The sequence below is a fragment of the Malaclemys terrapin genome, chromosome 8 (genome assembly GCF_027887155.1).
Source record: "Malaclemys terrapin pileata isolate rMalTer1 chromosome 8, rMalTer1.hap1, whole genome shotgun sequence".
NCBI lineage: Eukaryota > Metazoa > Chordata > Testudines > Emydidae > Malaclemys > Malaclemys terrapin.
The window spans coordinates 68734967-68753015 of record NC_071512.1 but is presented as its reverse complement, the minus strand read 5'-3'; the positions used below and the strand labels follow the sequence as shown (position 1 = coordinate 68753015).

The following is an 18049-nucleotide window of genomic DNA, read 5'->3' as shown; positions in this document are numbered from 1 at the left end:
TAATCCATTGTGAAGTATCTTCTAGTTATATAGGCCTAAAGTGCAAAGATACTGAGCACTCATAGCTTCCACTGACTTCCGTTGAAGCAACAAGTGTTCAGTACCTCTGAAAGTCATGTCCATAATGTATCAGTGAGAAGGGAATTGGCTTCTCACAGGCATCTCCTTGGACACTGAGAGTCCCCATCTTTTCTATCAGTCTTTGGCTCCGAGGGTTAGGCCCTCTGACTATTCAAAATCTGGTAAAAATCTTTAAGCCCTACAGTGTTGGTTAGGGGACATGCATGTTAATGTATGCACATGGCGGGAGTGAAAAAGAAAGGAGAGACAGAAAATATAAGAAAGGAGGTAGACAGTACATTGAAGAGAAAGAAACAGATAAAGGATTGAGGGAGACAAGGACATATTATAGAAAAGAGGAAAAACTGAGCAAAGCCATGAAGAGAAAGAAGGTCTAACAAAGGCAGAGCAAGGCGGTAAGTCACATATTTTAAAATCATTAAAATAGAACATTGACTACACAATGTTGCAATGAAATATAGTACACAGCAAAGAAAACGTTTTATTCCTTTAAACGTACATTGCAGAGCAGATATTTGTCACCCTGGCTTGTAGGCATCATTTTTCAAGTCCTTTACAAGCCTAATCATCCTCTACATTGAAGTGTGTCAATATCCAAGCACATCAGAGTCTGCTGCCCATTACTTCTTAAGCAACATAAGATGTGGCACTAAGAATAATAGACAAAGGCACAGAGGATTGCTCTCAGCCTGCTTGAATTTATGCACGATGACTGAACGTTTTCTGGAGCCATGGTTTTGTCATCATTTAATAGTAGAATGTCTTGCTTCTGAGTGTGCAATACTAGCCCAGCACTCAAAAATCAACTGAAAAGTTTGAGTCCAGCTGGCTTAATGGAACATTAGATTTTAATATTCCTGATATTGAAAAGGGAATCCAAACCATTCAGGAAATAGCCTCACCAGAGACACGAATATAAATTCTGAACACAAAGAGAGCCCTGAACCAATACATGACTTTCCAGCAACATGAGTAAATCTTCTCTCATCCTTCTATAAAGGATGTGCAGTCAACCCTACCAAAAGGCACCGCTATGGAAAATTAGTATCTAAGTGAAAAACACAAAAGATTTAGAACTGACAACATAGGGCACCTCAGAGGAGGAGTTCAGCCCCGCCTGGGTAAAGCCCTAAAGCATGGTAATCTTCCTCACTGTACAATGTATGCTCTGATTGGGTCACAAGCAACCAGGGGGAGGGGGGAAGGGGTGGAGCCGACTAGTTTTAATGGTTATACTTCATCATGGATGTTGAGATCTTGTAGCAAAGTGACATTCTAGCATCTTTGTGCTATAAGACATGGCACAAGAGACACAACAGGGAGAACAGAACAAGCATATCAGAGGGGAATCAGTACCCCCTATGGCCAGTCACACACAAAGAGCATGGAGCTGTGTAGAGGGGCAACACTGCTCCCACAACCACAATCCAATATGGAAAGGAGTGGAGATAGAACTGACAAGGCTGTTCTGTTTCCCTGGATAGAGAAGAGTAAAAAGGTGTCCCTTTTCCCACTGAAGGCAACAAGCTTCCCTACTTCCACTCTCTGCCCCCTTGAAAGGAGTGGAAATTACCATGAAATACCTGAAAAAGAGAAAAGAGAAGACAAATTGGCAAATCACAGCTTGGACAGTTCTTCTTCCATTAAATAGATGTTGGTGCTACTGGCAGGTAGGCCTTGGAGTCCTACCAACTTCCCTGCTAGGCACCCTTTCCTACTGATGCTACCACTTGAAACTCCCCCACCTAAAGAGGCATGAGGAGAGAGAGATTTAAGGGAACTGATTTCAGAGTAACAGCCGTGTTAGTCTGTATCCGCAAAAAGAAGAATAGGAGTACTTGTGGCACCTTAGAGACTAACAAATTTATTAGAGCATAAGCTTTCGTGGACTACAGCCCACTTCTTGGGCTGTAGTCCACGAAAGCTTATGCTCTAATAAATTTGTTAGTCTCTAAGGGAACTGAGCCTCCCCAATCCCAGGGAAGTGAGGGGAAGGGAAGCCTCTGCACTCTCCAACGCTCCTCTGTACCTTAACCACTTTTCTGCATATATGATGGTTCTACATTTCTGCTTTGCTGGTCTGATTTCAAGGACAAGCCACTATAAAGTCAGTGGCCAATCATCTCTAATTTGTTGGGTAGATTTCAGGACAAAGGCTTCTATGGGTTAGACCGTCTATATAGTTTTCTGGTCTGATATCAAAGCACAGGTTGCCACAAGGTCACTAGCTCAGCAACTTTAGCATTTTGAGCTAAAGTCAAGTCACAGGTATTTGTGAGGCAACTAGATCAACTATGGTGATGAGGGGTCCCAGTTTACTGAGCTAGTCTCATGATACTGTATTAGTAGGGCCCTACCAAATTCACAGTCCATTTTGGTCAATTTCACGGTCATAGGATTTTAAAAATAGTAAATTTCATGATTTCAGCTATTTAAATCTGAAATTTCACGGTGTTGTAATTGTAGGGCTCCTGATCCAAAAAGGAGTTGTGAGGGGAGGGTTGCAAAGTTATTGGAGGGGTGGGTTGCGATCCTGCTACCCTTATTTCTGTACTGCTGCTGGCAGCGGCACTGCCTTCAGAGCTGAGCAGCTGGAGAACTGCAGCTGCTGGCCGGGAGCCCCGTTCTGAAGGCAGAGCCTCCACCAGCAGCAGCGCAGAATCAAAGATGGCGTGATCTAGTATTGCCATCCTTTTGCGCTGCAGAGCTGGGCCCTCAGTCAGCAGCCTCTGGGTGCCCAGTTCTGAAGGCAGCAGCACAGAAGTAAGGGTGGCATGGTATAGTACTGCCACCCTTACTTCTTTGCTGCTGCTGGCGGCGACACTGCCTTCAGAGCTGAGTAACTGGAGAGTGGCGGCTGCTGGCCAGGAGCCCAGCGCTGAAGGCAGAGCCATCGCCAGCAGCAGCCCAGTAGTATGGGTGGCATGGTATGGTATTGCCACCCTTACTTCTGTGCTGCTGCTGGCAGCGACACTGCCTTAAGAGCTGAGTAGCTGGCGGGGCACTGCCTTCAGAGCTGGGCGCCCAGCTAACAGCCACCACTCTCCAGCACCCCAACTCTGAAGATAGCACAGAAGTAAAGGTGGCAATATCGCAATCCCCCTAACCCTAAATCTTGTGACCGCCCCCTGCAATCTCCTTTTGGGTCAGGACCCCCAATTTGAGAAACACTGGTCTCCTCGTGAAATCTGTATAGTATAGGGTAAAAGCACACAAAAGACCAGATTTCACGGTCCGTGACGCATCTTTCATGGCCGAGAATTTGATAGGTCCCTACCTATTAAGTTCTAGTGAAACCAGAAATTTGTGCCAATTTCATTGCAACCTCAGAACATATGGGAGGCAAGAGGAGAAGCTAGGGAGCCAAGTCAGCAGATGTAAGGAGATTCAAAGGCAGAGGAAAGGGGGAACTGATTGGTTTGTTTTTACATCAACTGTTACTGTGACCAAAATACTGGGTGGAAAAGTTTGTTATCAGTCCCTCCTTTTGCCTGCTCTGCTCCACTGCCATGAAATTGTCTAAGGGTACCTCCATACTACCTGCTGAATCGGTGGGAAGTAATCAATCTGTTGGGTACTGATATATCGCATCTTGTCTAGACGCGATATATCGATCCCCGAACATGCTCCCGTCGACTCCGGAATTCCACCAGGGCGAGAGGCGGTAGCGGAGTCGACAGGGGAGCAGCGGCCATCGATCCTGCACCGTGAGGACCCGAGGTAAGTTGAAATAAGATACATCGACTTCAGCTACGCTATTCCCATAGCTGAAGTTGTGTATCTTACATCGACCTCCCCCCCCCAGTGTAGACCAGCCCTTAGTTTTTCATCTTGGAAGTCTCATCATCCTAGGCTCACCATCCCTAACTTGCTGGGTTGATGTGAAAGAACAGGTCTCTGGACAGTTACTGGGTCAACAAAAGTCCAAAACCTGTAATATGAATTAGTGTGAAACACAAGTTTACATACAAAATTTGAAAATTTTACTCTATATGTAGTGTTCCCTGTTACATTAAAATGAGGCTTCCGATTCTTCATAGCAAACAAATTGCTAAAACAAAGAAAAAGATTTACTCACGTCATATATTGTAAACAAACATATTTCTTGACAATTGTTTACAACATGTGATATTAATTTGGTATTGTCCCTTTGAAGTACCTACGCAACCTTAAATTGTTAAAAATGAAAGAATTATGAAAATCCAGTGTACTTGTCAACCACAAATACCTTTTATTTATTTCTCTTTTCAGTTTCATGTTTGCTTACAATCAGTTTCACTTTCAGTTTCTTAGTGCTGCAATGTTTAGGTTTCAAATACTACAGGAAATGAAAAACAAAACAAAACTTACATTTTTTGTAATTTTTGAAACATTTCTATAGGTTTTATAAAGTTTATTTTAACAACATTTTAATTTTAGGTCAGACTTTAAGTATCCCCTTTAACCATTTTAAATCTATTCAAGCCAAAAACAAAGACCTGTTTTTCAATATTTCCCTCACCCCAAACAGAATTTCATAATGCTACCCTACCCTGCAGGATACCTGAGTCATTGCTGAATAACATTTTGGTAAGATCACTATAGCAACAGAGACACATGGGCAGGAAACGAGAGCTTGGAAGCTCAATTTTCCATTAATCCAGGCTCCACAGACAGCAGGTCATGTTTACTGAGAAGAATGTAACTGAACAAAAGTCCACATTATAAAAGTCCTAAAGGGCTCAGATACTGACAAGAACATTTCATTGCCTGGATGAGAACTCTTCATTAGACCTCAAACACCTGCAGATTGCCTAATGATTTTGTGATGTGGCAAGACAAATCAGCACATCTCACTGATAAACTATCAAAATAAAATTCTGAGCCATAACTATATTTGAGAAGCCTAAATATTTAAGAATTTGACAAGAAAAGGCTAAATACTTGTGAAAATGTTCATAGAATATCCGTGTTGGAAGGGACCTCAGGAGATCATCTAGTCCAACCCCTGCTCAAAGCAGGACAAATTCCCAGACAGTTTTTTTTTTTTAAAACCTCAGTTCCCTAAATGGCCCCCTCAAGGATTGAACTCACAACGCTGGATTTAGCAGGCCAATGCTCAAACCACTGAACTATCCCTAATTTACTAATTAGTTAGTAAAAAACTAATTTCTGAAGCAAACCACCAAGCCACTTTTCTACATCCACTTATAAAATAACTGGGATCTTGTTTTTAGTGGAGATACATAATACACCTCTACCCCGATATAACGTTACCTGATATAACAAATTCAGATATAACGTGGTAAAGCAGTGCTCCAGGGGGACAGGGCTGCACACTCCGGCGGATCAAAGCAAGTTCGAAATAACGCGGATTCACCTATAATGTGGTAAGATTTTTTGGCTCCCAAGGACAGCGCTATATCGGGGTAGAGGTGTATATATTTTGTATGACTCCATTATCTTTGTAAATTCACTCTCTCCAAACTATTTCCCCACATTTCAGCACTTCCACCACAATGAAAAGTAATACCAGGAACATTTTAAATTAACGGTTCCCCGAAGTGCTGCATTTCAGTATCTGATACTCAATAAAAGTCATTAAGATGCCATAACTTTTGCTTTAAAAAAAGAACAGTACATGAATCTCAAACTCATAACTTTCGTTAGGATTTCATATATAGTTTCTCCTCTTTTACCTTTACACCTTTACACCAGCATCTTGACTGACAGCCCCATGGAACAAGTTCATACTACAGTCAAATACTCTATGTTTGCATCTTCCTTCTACAAATACATAATACAAAGAACATCCTTTAGTATTTTGAACTCCAGTGGCAACTTTTATTCACAGATGAAAATTTTAACTCAATAAGAAACACAATACTTTGGTTATACACATTGGGAAGGGAAAAAGGCAGAAAATGTAAAGATTGAGAGCAAGACTACTCTCCCACTTAAGTCGATCTAACTTATGTCGCTCAGAGGTGTGAAAAAGACACCCCCCTGAGCGACACAAGTTACAATGACCAGCACTGTACACGCCGGCACTATAGGTGGGAGACGCTGTCCTGCCAACATAGCTTCTGCCTCTCACGGAGGTGGAGTAATTATGTGACGGGAGAGCACTCTTCCGTCGGCATAGAGCATCTTCACTAGACACACTACAGTGGTGCAGCTACACAGATGTAGTGCTTCTAGTGTAGACCTGTCCTAAAATACAGGCGAATTTTGCCTTCAGTGAACTTCTATTACCTTCAATGGAAATTTAGGACATGCAGCACGCATCCGAAGAAGTGGGCTGTAGTCCACGAAAGCTTATGCTCTAACAAATTTGTTAGTCTCTAAGGTGCCACAAGTACTCCTGTTCTTTCTAGCAGGATCAGTCTCCTAAGGAGCAAAATTCTATACAGTAGAATTATGTCTTCAGCAACATCAGATAGGCGTTGTCTACTCTTAAAAGTTTTGCAGTTTTAACTTTAACTTAGTAAAAGTGGCAAATAAAACCCGCTAATCTGGATGCAGTTATACTAGTGTAGCTATTCCCATACAGGAAGGGGAATAAGTTACACCCATATAAGGCACCTTTATTTCATGTACAGCGGCACCCACACTAGGGCTTCTACAGGTATAACTACATTAATAACTATTTCAGTGAGGAGGGTGATTTTTTTCATACTGATACAAAATGTCTGTATAGACCAGGACTTACTAAACAGCATAATTAGGTATTATTAACTGTATTATTTGAACATCCACAAGGCATTACTAACAGCAGGGTGTATTTTCATTGTGTTTAAGTTTACAAAGAAGGGCCACATCCCACAAGCTTCTTTTACAGTTCTGTCAAACTTCTGTGCTCCACCCAATTCTCTCTGATGCACTGCCACATTCCCTACCTTACTCTCTCTCTCTCTCTCACACACACACACACACACACACACTTATACATAAACCATTAAATAAAAATATAGAGCTATGTACAAGACTGTCATCATCATAGCAAATCCTAAAGGGATGTAGCCTCCTTGCAGATCGAGCACTACTCAGCTTGATCTCTGGCAAGGTACTTTGGGTGGTCTGACTGTATATTCTGGCTGTATATTTAGTTCATGTTCATCACTGGCACTCTTGTCATGCTACCAAAGCTTTTGGTACCCATGTGATCGTCAGCTGTGTAGCAGCGTTCCTTGGTACACACACATCAAAATTCATTTGTCTTCCATTCTAATATGTCCATACCAACAAAGCTGCCTAAATTGAACAAGTGCTCAGGGAGGTGGTTGCTGGGTTCAGCTTTGAATATCCTCATTTCTGTTCTTTTCCTCCCACTTGACATGGGATAGCTGACAAAGATGACAAGAATTGAACACATCTGTCCTGTGTTCTTCAGATTTCTTCAGTGCCCAAGTTTCACTTCCGTTCAATAGAGTGGCATAACCACGCTTCTATAGATCTGGAGCTTTGTAGCAAGCCTGATGTCACAACATCCCCAGAGGCCACTGAAGGGCCTGAAACATGACAGCAGCTGCTTCTATATAAGTGTCCACATCTTTCAAGCATCCTTCGGCACAGTTTGCGATGCTGTCCTAATATTTGACAGGTGCCTCCTGAGACCAAGACAGTGGTGGACTATCACATCATTGTACTGCTGAACTGCACTTGATTTCTATGTACTGAGATTTAGTTCTTGTCTGTGAATTTCATTGTTTTTATAACCATCAAGCTGCCATGTAGACTTTGGCATGTGAATACTCACATCTGTCTGCTCTTCCTGGAATCTTTTGAACACATACTTGGTGGAATTCCAACACACTTGGAACGTGATACTTCAGCTTGTTCATGATGTTCTGCTGAATCAGAGTCAGGATTTCCTTAATGGTGACAGAGTTGCTAAAATGACCATATAGTACAAGACTCTTGCTTACACATTCAGTGTTTTCAGAGCACTTTGCTGTGTACTTTGTGCAAATGAGCCTTTCGAGTGTGATGGAGGATGTAGCTGCACTGGAAGCTGCACTATATGCTTTTTAATAAAACCTAGCTCTTATATAGCATTTTGAATGATCAAATACTTGTTTACACCATTTTTGCTTAGTAAATCTAATGCCCTTTTGCTCTTTTTGATGTCATTCACAAATCTTGTATAATAGCATGTTATCAAATACCTATTATGAAAATAAGTTCAAACTTATTAACTTTACAGACTTGATTTAAACAAGGTAAGAAAACTGAGCTCTGCTTGAAGCAAGGAGTACACCTATGATCAGCTCTCTATTCCTTACACTTCCTACGACCAAAGTAAAGATAGCTCCAGTCAACAGGACTCGCACTGATTACAGCAGGCCTTTAGATTCCCATTTCATCACAGAGCTATTCTTTATCAAATGAGTCCTACAGTAGGTTGAAATCACCTTTGAGGAGCTATGACAGCTGCAATTGCTGAGACACAAGACACACCAAAGACTGGGGATGCTAGAGGACTATGTAATTCTGGCAGAACTGAAGGCACAAGCATCAAAATTATTTGTTGATTCTGGCACACAGGTATAGAGAGGAAGAACTCAACAGTCCTTGGTGAAAAATGAGTCTTGGAGATGGAATTTTTAATGAAAACACTGCCTGGCACCAATGTGCATGGGGGTGGAGGTTTTCATGCTTCATCAGCAAGCTATACACAGCACTGAAATCTACTAGAAGAATAGGTAGTTGTGATTAGAAGTGGATGAACCTCGTGGAGTTTGAGGCTTGGCAACTGTCTCAACTTATTTTTTTCTGATTTTGTTGAACTAGTTCAAGAACCTTCTTTTTTTTCTGCAATTTAAAATCCTTCCCCCCTCAAGGCAGATTCAGTTTAAAAAATAATAAAGGGAAATCTGTGCTATGTATTTGGAATACTCCCCTCACCTCGATCCCAGTATTAACGCATCGGTATATGTTTTTCATGCTGTTCACTCTCTGCTTCATCCACGTAACTTTTTCCTTAGGAACTTTAATCTCTATTCCCCTCACTACTCACACTCTCTCTCACTCTCACTCTCTCTCTCACACACACAGTCACTGCAAAGCAGAACACAAGTTCAATAACATTAGGGTTCAAGTCAAATTTCCAATCTCATTATGTCATAGTGGGTTCAAAAAACAGTTCACTTGCTCCTACCTGTGTTAGTTTTATTGTTATACCTAACAGTTTGTAACAACTGTTCACCGTAGTTAAAAAGCACCAAATAGTTTTTTAAAGTACTGTAGTTACAGCCTGGTATACTAAAGGATTGGATGCAGGCTGCCCCTGACAGCACTACATCTACTACTGGAGTTTATAGCTTTATGGGGAAGAAAACATGGAGGAAGTATCCAGCTACAGCTAGCACTCACCATCTGTGGCTGCCACTGTCTAACCAAGGGGAAAGACTTGAAACTTACAAGAGGGAAAAGATCAAAACTATAAAACCTTTTTTTCCATGGGAGGACAAAAAGGCAATACTAGACATATAAGTCATATCCCACCACTTATTTTAAAAAATAGGATCTTAATAAAATAACTGCATAACTGTGGAATATTTCAAATGCTAATCACCAGGTCTCCTTTTTGTTTCTCCCCTTTTTATCCCTTTCTTTAGAATCAATTATTCATTTGCATCTGACATGTTCTTCCTAATTTGTTTGCTTAAATGGAAACCCATAGTGTAAAACGGACTACATTTTTTCTATTACAATACGTTTAAAAATTCAACAACTATAAAAATATAATTGTAGTACAAGCAACAAAAACTCAATACATCTGTGATTGTACAGTATGTGGTTTCCAGAGTGGTTCCTTAAATAAAAGGAGTTTGTGAAAATCAAGACACGTGGGGCTTGTGGAGTTGCCCTCACTTATACATCTGAATTTAGCCCCTTAAAAGCATTAAGCATTGGTCAGCATTACACTACAGTTTCTTCCAACTCAAATATCTACTTTAAGATTTTAGTGCATTAGAAGCTGTGGAAATATCCACACATCCACCTAATCACTCATTTGGCCAGCAGTCTGGAAAATGCCTGTGGTCCAAAAGATCCTCTTTAAACTAGAAATCTTCTCAAAACTAGAGTGATCACACCACTACCAACTTTCTCTCTGTTTGTGCACAAAACTCCTATTAATTATGTACATGTGCAGGGAGAACGATTCAGAAAATGGTTCTTAAAATAAAGAAAACATAATGGAATTTTTTTTAGTTGATGACTAATTGGAAAATCCAGTGGTGCTTATCTTGTAGCCCTTTGCATGTGCCTAACTCCTACTGAATTCACAAAGGGATTTGTGGGAGTAAAGACTGTAGGGTTGGGAATGTATACAAACATTTTTATATATATAGAAAAAATAATTAATTTAAGAAAATTGGTTTGACCACAGAAAAATCAAACTAATCAGAGGAAACCTTCCTTCTCATCGCCACTGCTTCTAGTAACTGGAGACGTTTCCAAACCAATAAAGCATATTCTGTTAGTCTTGTTAGCTCAAATCTCACACTATGTTATACTCTCCTACACATTTTACAACTCTGAGACTACACTATGTGATATTTTTCCAGTACTCCACTCCTTTTTAATGGTTTCAAATTCACTATCTGCTCTAGAAAGTCGACTATGTCCCGAGGCATTTAAAGAGCCTAGTTAAACACAAGTCAATTTATCTACCATTAGAGAGAGCACACAGCAACCTCAAGTCACGTGTGACAAGCTTTCATTCCTGCATGCAGTGAAAACAGATGAACTACAAACAGAGTAATGGTGAAGCTGAAAAGATGCCCATCACACAAAGCCACTGCAAGTATTACACTATCTTTGCTGTTTGGTTTAGCAGCACCACTTTTGCTCAAACAGCTGTTATTACTCAAGGGAGGCAAGTCTCATTAAATCACCCCATGTGCCTTTGTCACTAATCTGACTAAGACTATGGAAGCATGTTTGCATGCATGCACAGCAGGAATTGCTGACTTTTAAGACATTGTTAGGCCCCTGACACTGAGCAGCACAGACAATGAAATTGTCAAATACTGTAAAGACAGGAATTATCTCTTCCTTCCTATATGGTGGACAGCACCTAGCACATGTTGTTCACTACAATCTATACATAAAATAAATGATGTAGTATTAAGGCTAATTTTGTGTTGGGAGAAGAGAAATGCAATAGTTAAAATCTTTCATGAAAGAGATAGTATCTCTGCAAATGCCAGCTTACATTATTCTATTTCAGTTTTACATAAGATAAAAGTTTATTTTGGAACACAAAACTTTACAAAGCACAAACCACAAAAGCCATGTGTCAAATAGCCATTGTACATTGTGAGCTACATTTTTGAGACAGGCCTCAATCCCGCGTGTTATTTCACAGGTACAATGTTGCACCAGTAACTAACTGAATGTGCAAACATTTTCCTTCAAGATTAGTGGCTGTCTTAAAAATCAGGCCCGGCCTTTATGGTCATATTAGAGTAACTATGTGAACCAGGATCTCTCTCAACAACTAACTAGAAATCAACAGTAATGCTACTCTATCATAAAGCAGTTTTTAGCCTATTTAAACAAGTAGCAAAGGCTTGACACAAAGGTCTAGATAAGGACCCTAAAATTATAGCAAACAACTGAATACCTGGTAGAGCAGTCACTGCAACAGTAGCTGTTAAAAGACTTTTTGTTTTAATTCCTCTGCTGTTCACAGAACCAAGAAAAAATCTTTGGTATTTTTGAATAGGCAATATAACAAGTTTGAAAGCAAAAGACTGGAAGTACAATGCTATATCTTAACTATTCCTAGTATGGCAAAAAATGTACAGTAGCATAAAAGGACAGGTGGAACTTCTTGGTTTGCCAATCTCTTTATATTGCACAAACGATCAAACAGAAGTAGTTAGCTATGCTCAGTGAGCCACTTCAATCACCAGGACCAGAAAGCAACCCCTTGGGCTTGGTTCTTATTTAAACTAAGGTCTCTTTACATCACTTAGGCAGCTTAAAGGGGCCTTAGTGGAAATAAGAATCAGGCCTCCTGTCTATTACAAAGTGCAGTGTATAAAACGTAATGGAAATACTGTATCTTCAGATATTAAAAAGGGGAAATTATTACGGTGATATTTGTTCTGATTTGGAATATTTTTAATATGGCATGGTCTATAGATAATTATAGGCTCTTCTGTTAAACTAGGGGAGTGATGCACTGACTCAGAAGTAGAAATCCGTGCTGAATACATGCTGGCAACAGCAGATTGCAGACAAGTATGTAGGAGGTTACAAACAATACACTAGAGAAAGCCAGCTTTTGCACACAGAAAAACTAATCACAGGTTTACATACATAGCTCTTTATAATTCAGAGTAGCCCACAGTAACTAATCATCATTGTGTCTCAGTCTCATAGCAGTAAAAATGGTACTTTGGAGCTCTGTCACATGTTAAAACAGACAAGGAGGGTGAGGGAGTTAAATCTTAAAACTGTTTGGGAAAAAAAAAAAAAAAAAAAGATGCCAGAGTTGTCAAGCAGTTCCAGACTGGAATGGCCCCTGGCTTGTGGCACCCCACCACTATTTTTAAATTAAATTAAATTAAATCAATTAATAGAGATATCCTATCTCCTAGAATTGGAAGGGACCTTGAAGGTCATTGAGTCCAGCACCCTGCCTTCACTAGCAGGACCAAGTACTGATTTTGCACTAGATCCCTAAGTGACCCCCTCAAGGATTGAACTCACAACCCTGGGTTTAGCAGGCCAATGCTCAAACCACTGAGCTATCCCTCCCCCGTTTAACTATGGATATATCTACACTTGGAGCACCTTCCTTCCTTCTGTTCAACCAGCCTAACCCCATATCTCTCACATCCTTCTGACCCGTTATCTTCCCTCATCTATCCTCTTCCTTCTCAAGCCAAGCTTTCCTCTTCACAGTTCCCAACCCTCTTTTTCCCCCTCTCTCATGCCCCTTCTTTTACTTCATTGACCCTCTATTCTCTGTCTCTCATTCACCCTCACCTTCTCTCTTTCCCACCCTCCTCCTATACTAAATACCTATCCCTTTGGTCATATCTACTTCGCCTGTGCACAGAAGTCCTTCCATCACCAAATAGTAAGGTATATGTGCTTCTAGAAAGCAAGCAAAAGGAAGACTACTTGTAATGTTTGCTTTAGAGCAAAAAATGTAGAAAAAACATAAGAAATCCAAAGGTACATGAAGAGCCAATATGGTGGAACTATGTTATGTAGATTAGTATTTTCAGTGATCATTTGGCTACATGAATCTATCAAACCATACTTGCCAAAAGCCAGGTCCTACATATGGTGATAAATTGGGCCTCATTTATACTGAACAATGAACATTCAGTTGTAAGGACCAGACAAAAAGGGTTTATTTGGTTTTTGAAAGGCAGAACACAAATTGCACCTTTGTGAGTGGCACAGGTAGAGAATGTAGTAGCTAGTGGGAGCGCTAATTATAACCAAACTGACCTGTCTTGGCATTAAATTGCCTATTAGAACATTGGCATAGACCCGCATGTAGTGTTCATTCAGATGTAATCATCAAAAGAGGGCTTTGCTCAAACAATTCCACTGTATACAATCTTAATGTCTGTATTTCTTATTAAAATGAACCTGCTATTTGTGGACCACAGTTGGCAATTATATCCTTTCCTCAGACTTCAGAGACTGCTTGTCCTGTCATGCAATTGGGATATCCATTATGACACACAAACTGTACGTAACAGATTTGTTCCCACAGACCGTAGTCCTGAACACCAGGACATTTGCCTGCCACAGCATGTTCCTGCTGTCTGATAGTCTGGTTTGAAAATATTGGAGAAAAGGCAGAGTGTCTGTACTAAATGTACCATCCACGTCTGCCAGTCTAGACAATGAAAAAAATTATAGGTGCAAAGACGGTGATGCTGCAGGTTAGGGACATCCCACTTCCACTGTCACGTCATCTGACTACTGTTACCACCTGTTGTTCATACAAAAACCTCACTTTTCTCTCCCTCCCCATGCTTAGGCACTTTTATCATCCTTTTCTTCTTCCCATTACTCCTCTAAGTGCCAAGCCTTACAATTTGCAGGCCCACAGACAACACAGCAGCTTCAAGCAACTAGAAGTGGGGGAACAGAATTCAAGTCTGGAGTTGCCTACCACTCCTTTCCCTTCACCACAAGGGAGTGGGGAAGAAGGGTCTGAGAGTTACTGTTTCCCCCCTCCTAAGTCCCACTGCTGGAGAGGAAGGTAGAGTCACTCCAAGAGCTTGAGAGCCTGCATGGGATAGGAGGCTCCCCCCAAAAGATATGGAGCGCCAAGTGACTTGACTTTACAGTCAGCCCAGACTCCTCTTCTCATCACCCACCACTGCTACTCCCTGTTCCTCCAGCTGTGTACATGTTCCCTTAGGACATCAATCCACTGTATGGTCCTTCACTGCCCCATAACATTGCTACTTTTCTGCCTGTAACTTGCTCCCAACAGAACAGCCCTTGTGAGCAAGCCAAACCTAGAGAGGAACCAAGAGGTGAATCCATCAGTAGAACATCAGGTGTTTGACCTCTTTGGCCTCTCCTACACTACATTTTTTCCCCTAAAGTCTTCCAACAGTGCTAGCACTAGTGCATCACCAGTAGCACCAATGATGGGAAGTGCTAGTGTACATTGGCCACTGCAATTCTAGCCACTGGGTTGTCTGCTCTGAGCAGATCTAAAGGACACAATGGTTAAAACACCCAGGCAGGTGGCCTCTGTCAACTATGACTTAAAGAAAAGAAAAATACAACACAAGTGTGAAAAAAACAAAACCAGACCAAACCTCTCTTTTGCATCAAGGTAGTTGCTATATAAAACTAATGGCAAGCATTACCAAATAACAACTTTATCCACCCAAAAAAGAAGATATTAGTAAACAAGAAATTTTAAATTACCTTTCCAAAATCTCGCACATCAAACAAATCAAATGCTTCAAAAAGTTCACTTTTCTTCATCCCAAATATCTCGCAACATGCTGAAAGGAATGTTCTTATATTCTTCAAGCAGAGAAACTAGAGAAAAAAAAACAAATAATATTGTTAGTGTACAGGCATGTAATTACCAACTGCTTTGTGGTATACTTTGGAAGCTTGTGATTATTTTTGCCATTATATATGTATAGCAAAACCCACTGCAATATTACCATTTCTAAGGGTTAGCTAGCACCTCTATTAAACCATTATTTTCAGATGGTTTGTAATTCAGTCATTAAAATTATCTTTAGACTGAAATAGTGTTATCCAAGGCCTAAAGAGAGGAATTTTGTTGAGCATAATTTGTTTAAGCTAATTTTATGTTGGCAAAGAGAAAAACTAAGAAGTTACCAAGTTTAAGTTAGCTTTAAAATGGCTTCAGTTTTAAAAAAATTGTAAGCAATTAGTGTATAAGAGTGGACCAAACTCTTTAGGTGCTAAAAGAAAAATTACCACAGCATTGAACTTAGAAAAGCAATCAATTTGCAATATACCAAGTATTTTCATTAAAAAGAATTAATTGGAAGTGTAGTTGCAGAGATTTACTGTAAATGCATGCACTGTGTTTACACCCCAAATAATATTATCAAAATGGACCATAATTACACAGTGGGGGGTTATACAATTATGATTTTATAGTAATTTTTGCACAATTGAGAACTAGTTCCCAATTTATCAAGTGGCAAATTAGCTTGATGGAACGATCCTGATTTTTAGGATGGAATCAGAGATTCGATTTGCCTGAATACAGCTATAGCTACCAATGATTTGCACTTCTGAGTCATACTCTGCTGAGGAACTGCACTAATGCCTGGGACTGGAGAAAGTTTTATCAAGTAAGCATTGACTCCACTACTCCCTCTATACATTGTGGACTGTATCCTCTTCAGGCCCTACTCCACATAGTCTCAACTCAGCTTCGGACCAGACTTCAAGGGGTGGGAGGGGCCACTTCCTTTTAGCAACCCCAATAACCACTTCTCATTAATAATCCCCACTAATACACACACATGCACAAAACAGAAAATGAAAAGGCAATTGGGAGAATCTGTAGCCCAATGAACTATTATTGTCCACAGTTGAGCCACAAAACACAGCTGTCACACAAGGTAGGGTTACCATATTTAAAAAATAAAAAAAGAGGACACTCCACGGGGCCCTGGCCCCGCCCCAACTCCGCCCCTTCCCCGCCCTAACTCCGCCCATTCCCCAAAGTCCCTGCCCTAACTCCCCCTCCTCCCTCCCAGCCACGTGAAAAGGGCTGCCCAAGCGCTACCGGCTTCACAGTTTGCCGGGCAGCCCCCAGACCCTGCGCCCCCGGCCGGCGCTTCCCCAGCACAGCTGGAGCCCGGGAGGGGAAGCGACCAGCCGGGGGCGCAGGGTCTGGAGGCTGCCCGGCAAACCATGAAGCCGGTAGCGCTCAAGCTTCAGGCAGCCCCCTTGCCTCCGGACCCTGCGCCCCCGGCCAGGCACTTCCCCTCCCCGGCTCCAGCTGTTGTGCTCCTCCCCTGACTCTTCGGCTCTGTTTAAGAGCAGAGCTGCCTGAGCGCTACCGGCTTCGGGCAGCCCCCGTGCCTCCGGACCCCAGCCACCGGAGCAGAGCAGCTGGAGCCCGGGAAGGGAAGTACCCAGCCGGCGGCTTCCGGTCCAGAGGCATGGGGGCTGCCCGAAGCCGGTAACGCTGGCTCAGGCAGCTTGGCTCTTAAACAGAGCCGAAGTCTGAGTCAGGGGAGGAGCAGAGCAGCCGCGGGAGAGGAAGTGCCCGGCCGGTATTTTTCCCGGACATGTTCGGCTTTTTGGCAATTCCCCCCGGACGGGGGTTTGATTGCCAAAAAGCCGGACATGTCCGGGAAAAGCCGGACGTATGGTAACCCTAACACAAGGAGTTCTGTTTTCAGGCTGACAGGCCTCCTCGTTAAAATTATTCCTTGGCTGTTAATTAGGGAATAATTTTCCCCTTCCACACTCCCTCTGTAGAATGCTCAGAGCAAATAGCAATTGATTTAGCCATGGGCTAGGTCTCCTAACTGAAGAAGGGAGAGCAGTCACAAGCAATTAAAAAAAAAAAACTACATCAGTGCGGGAGAAATAACCACTTGAGGGAGAAGCCTCAGTAGCTGCATAGCCCCACTTCTGTGTACCAGCAGCATTAGAAGATGTTTTTTTCTAGATAAGGGGCTGTAATTTATTTTCACCATAGCCTAGACATGTTATCTTTTGAAACAGCAGTGAAAGTGACAACCCTTGTCAATAATTTTGCAGCAACTTGTGAAAGACACATACCTAAAAATAAAATAATGCAAGATGTACCAGTTCTTTTTATGAGAAGATACAACTCCACAGAGTCTATTTTTATTAAATCTTACAATCCAATATATAACAGTACAAAAAATTTTAAATGTTTAAAGGCAATAGTATTATTTCAATGAACACAGCACTCTGCTTGAAATTTTCTTTCAAATGTTATTTTAGGGTATGTCTCTATTACCCGCCAGATCAGCGGGCAGCAATCGATCCAGCGGGAGTCGATTTATCCCGTCTAGTCTCCGAGCGCTCTCCCATCGACTCCTGTACTCCACTGCCGGGAGAGCCGCAGGCAGAGTCAACAGGGGAATGGCAGCAGTCAACTCACCGCAGTGAAGACACCGCGGTGAGTAGGTCTAAGTATGTCGACTTCAGCTACGTTATTCACGTGACTTAAGTTGCGTAACTTACAACTATCCCCCCAGTGTAGACCAGGCCTCAGTCACTCAGCAAACCAGGATCAGAACCCAATTCTCTCAATGCCTCATCCATGAGAATAAGGATTACTGAACTGAGCTTTTGTTTATATACAACTAAAGTGATACACTTGTTTCTTCATCAAAGAGAAACTGTGATACTCATGCCAACATTCTCATATGCAGAATAACAGCCAAATGGTTTATCCTCACTCGTGCATTTCAGCATTTAGTGGTGTAAATAAGGGAAGAAATAGTGA

General features: G+C 41.5%; 1 protein-coding gene across 1 annotated transcript in view; it reads right to left on the bottom strand.

Annotated features, from left to right (window-relative positions):
• Positions 1-18049, bottom strand: part of VAV3 (vav guanine nucleotide exchange factor 3) — a 238930-nt gene that overhangs the window by 173180 nt on the left and 47701 nt on the right. Inside the window, exon 2 of the mRNA XM_054037316.1 lies at positions 14992-15108. Within this exon, the coding sequence (XP_053893291.1) occupies positions 14992-15108 (117 nt within the window). The remainder of the gene's footprint in view (positions 1-14991; positions 15109-18049) is intronic.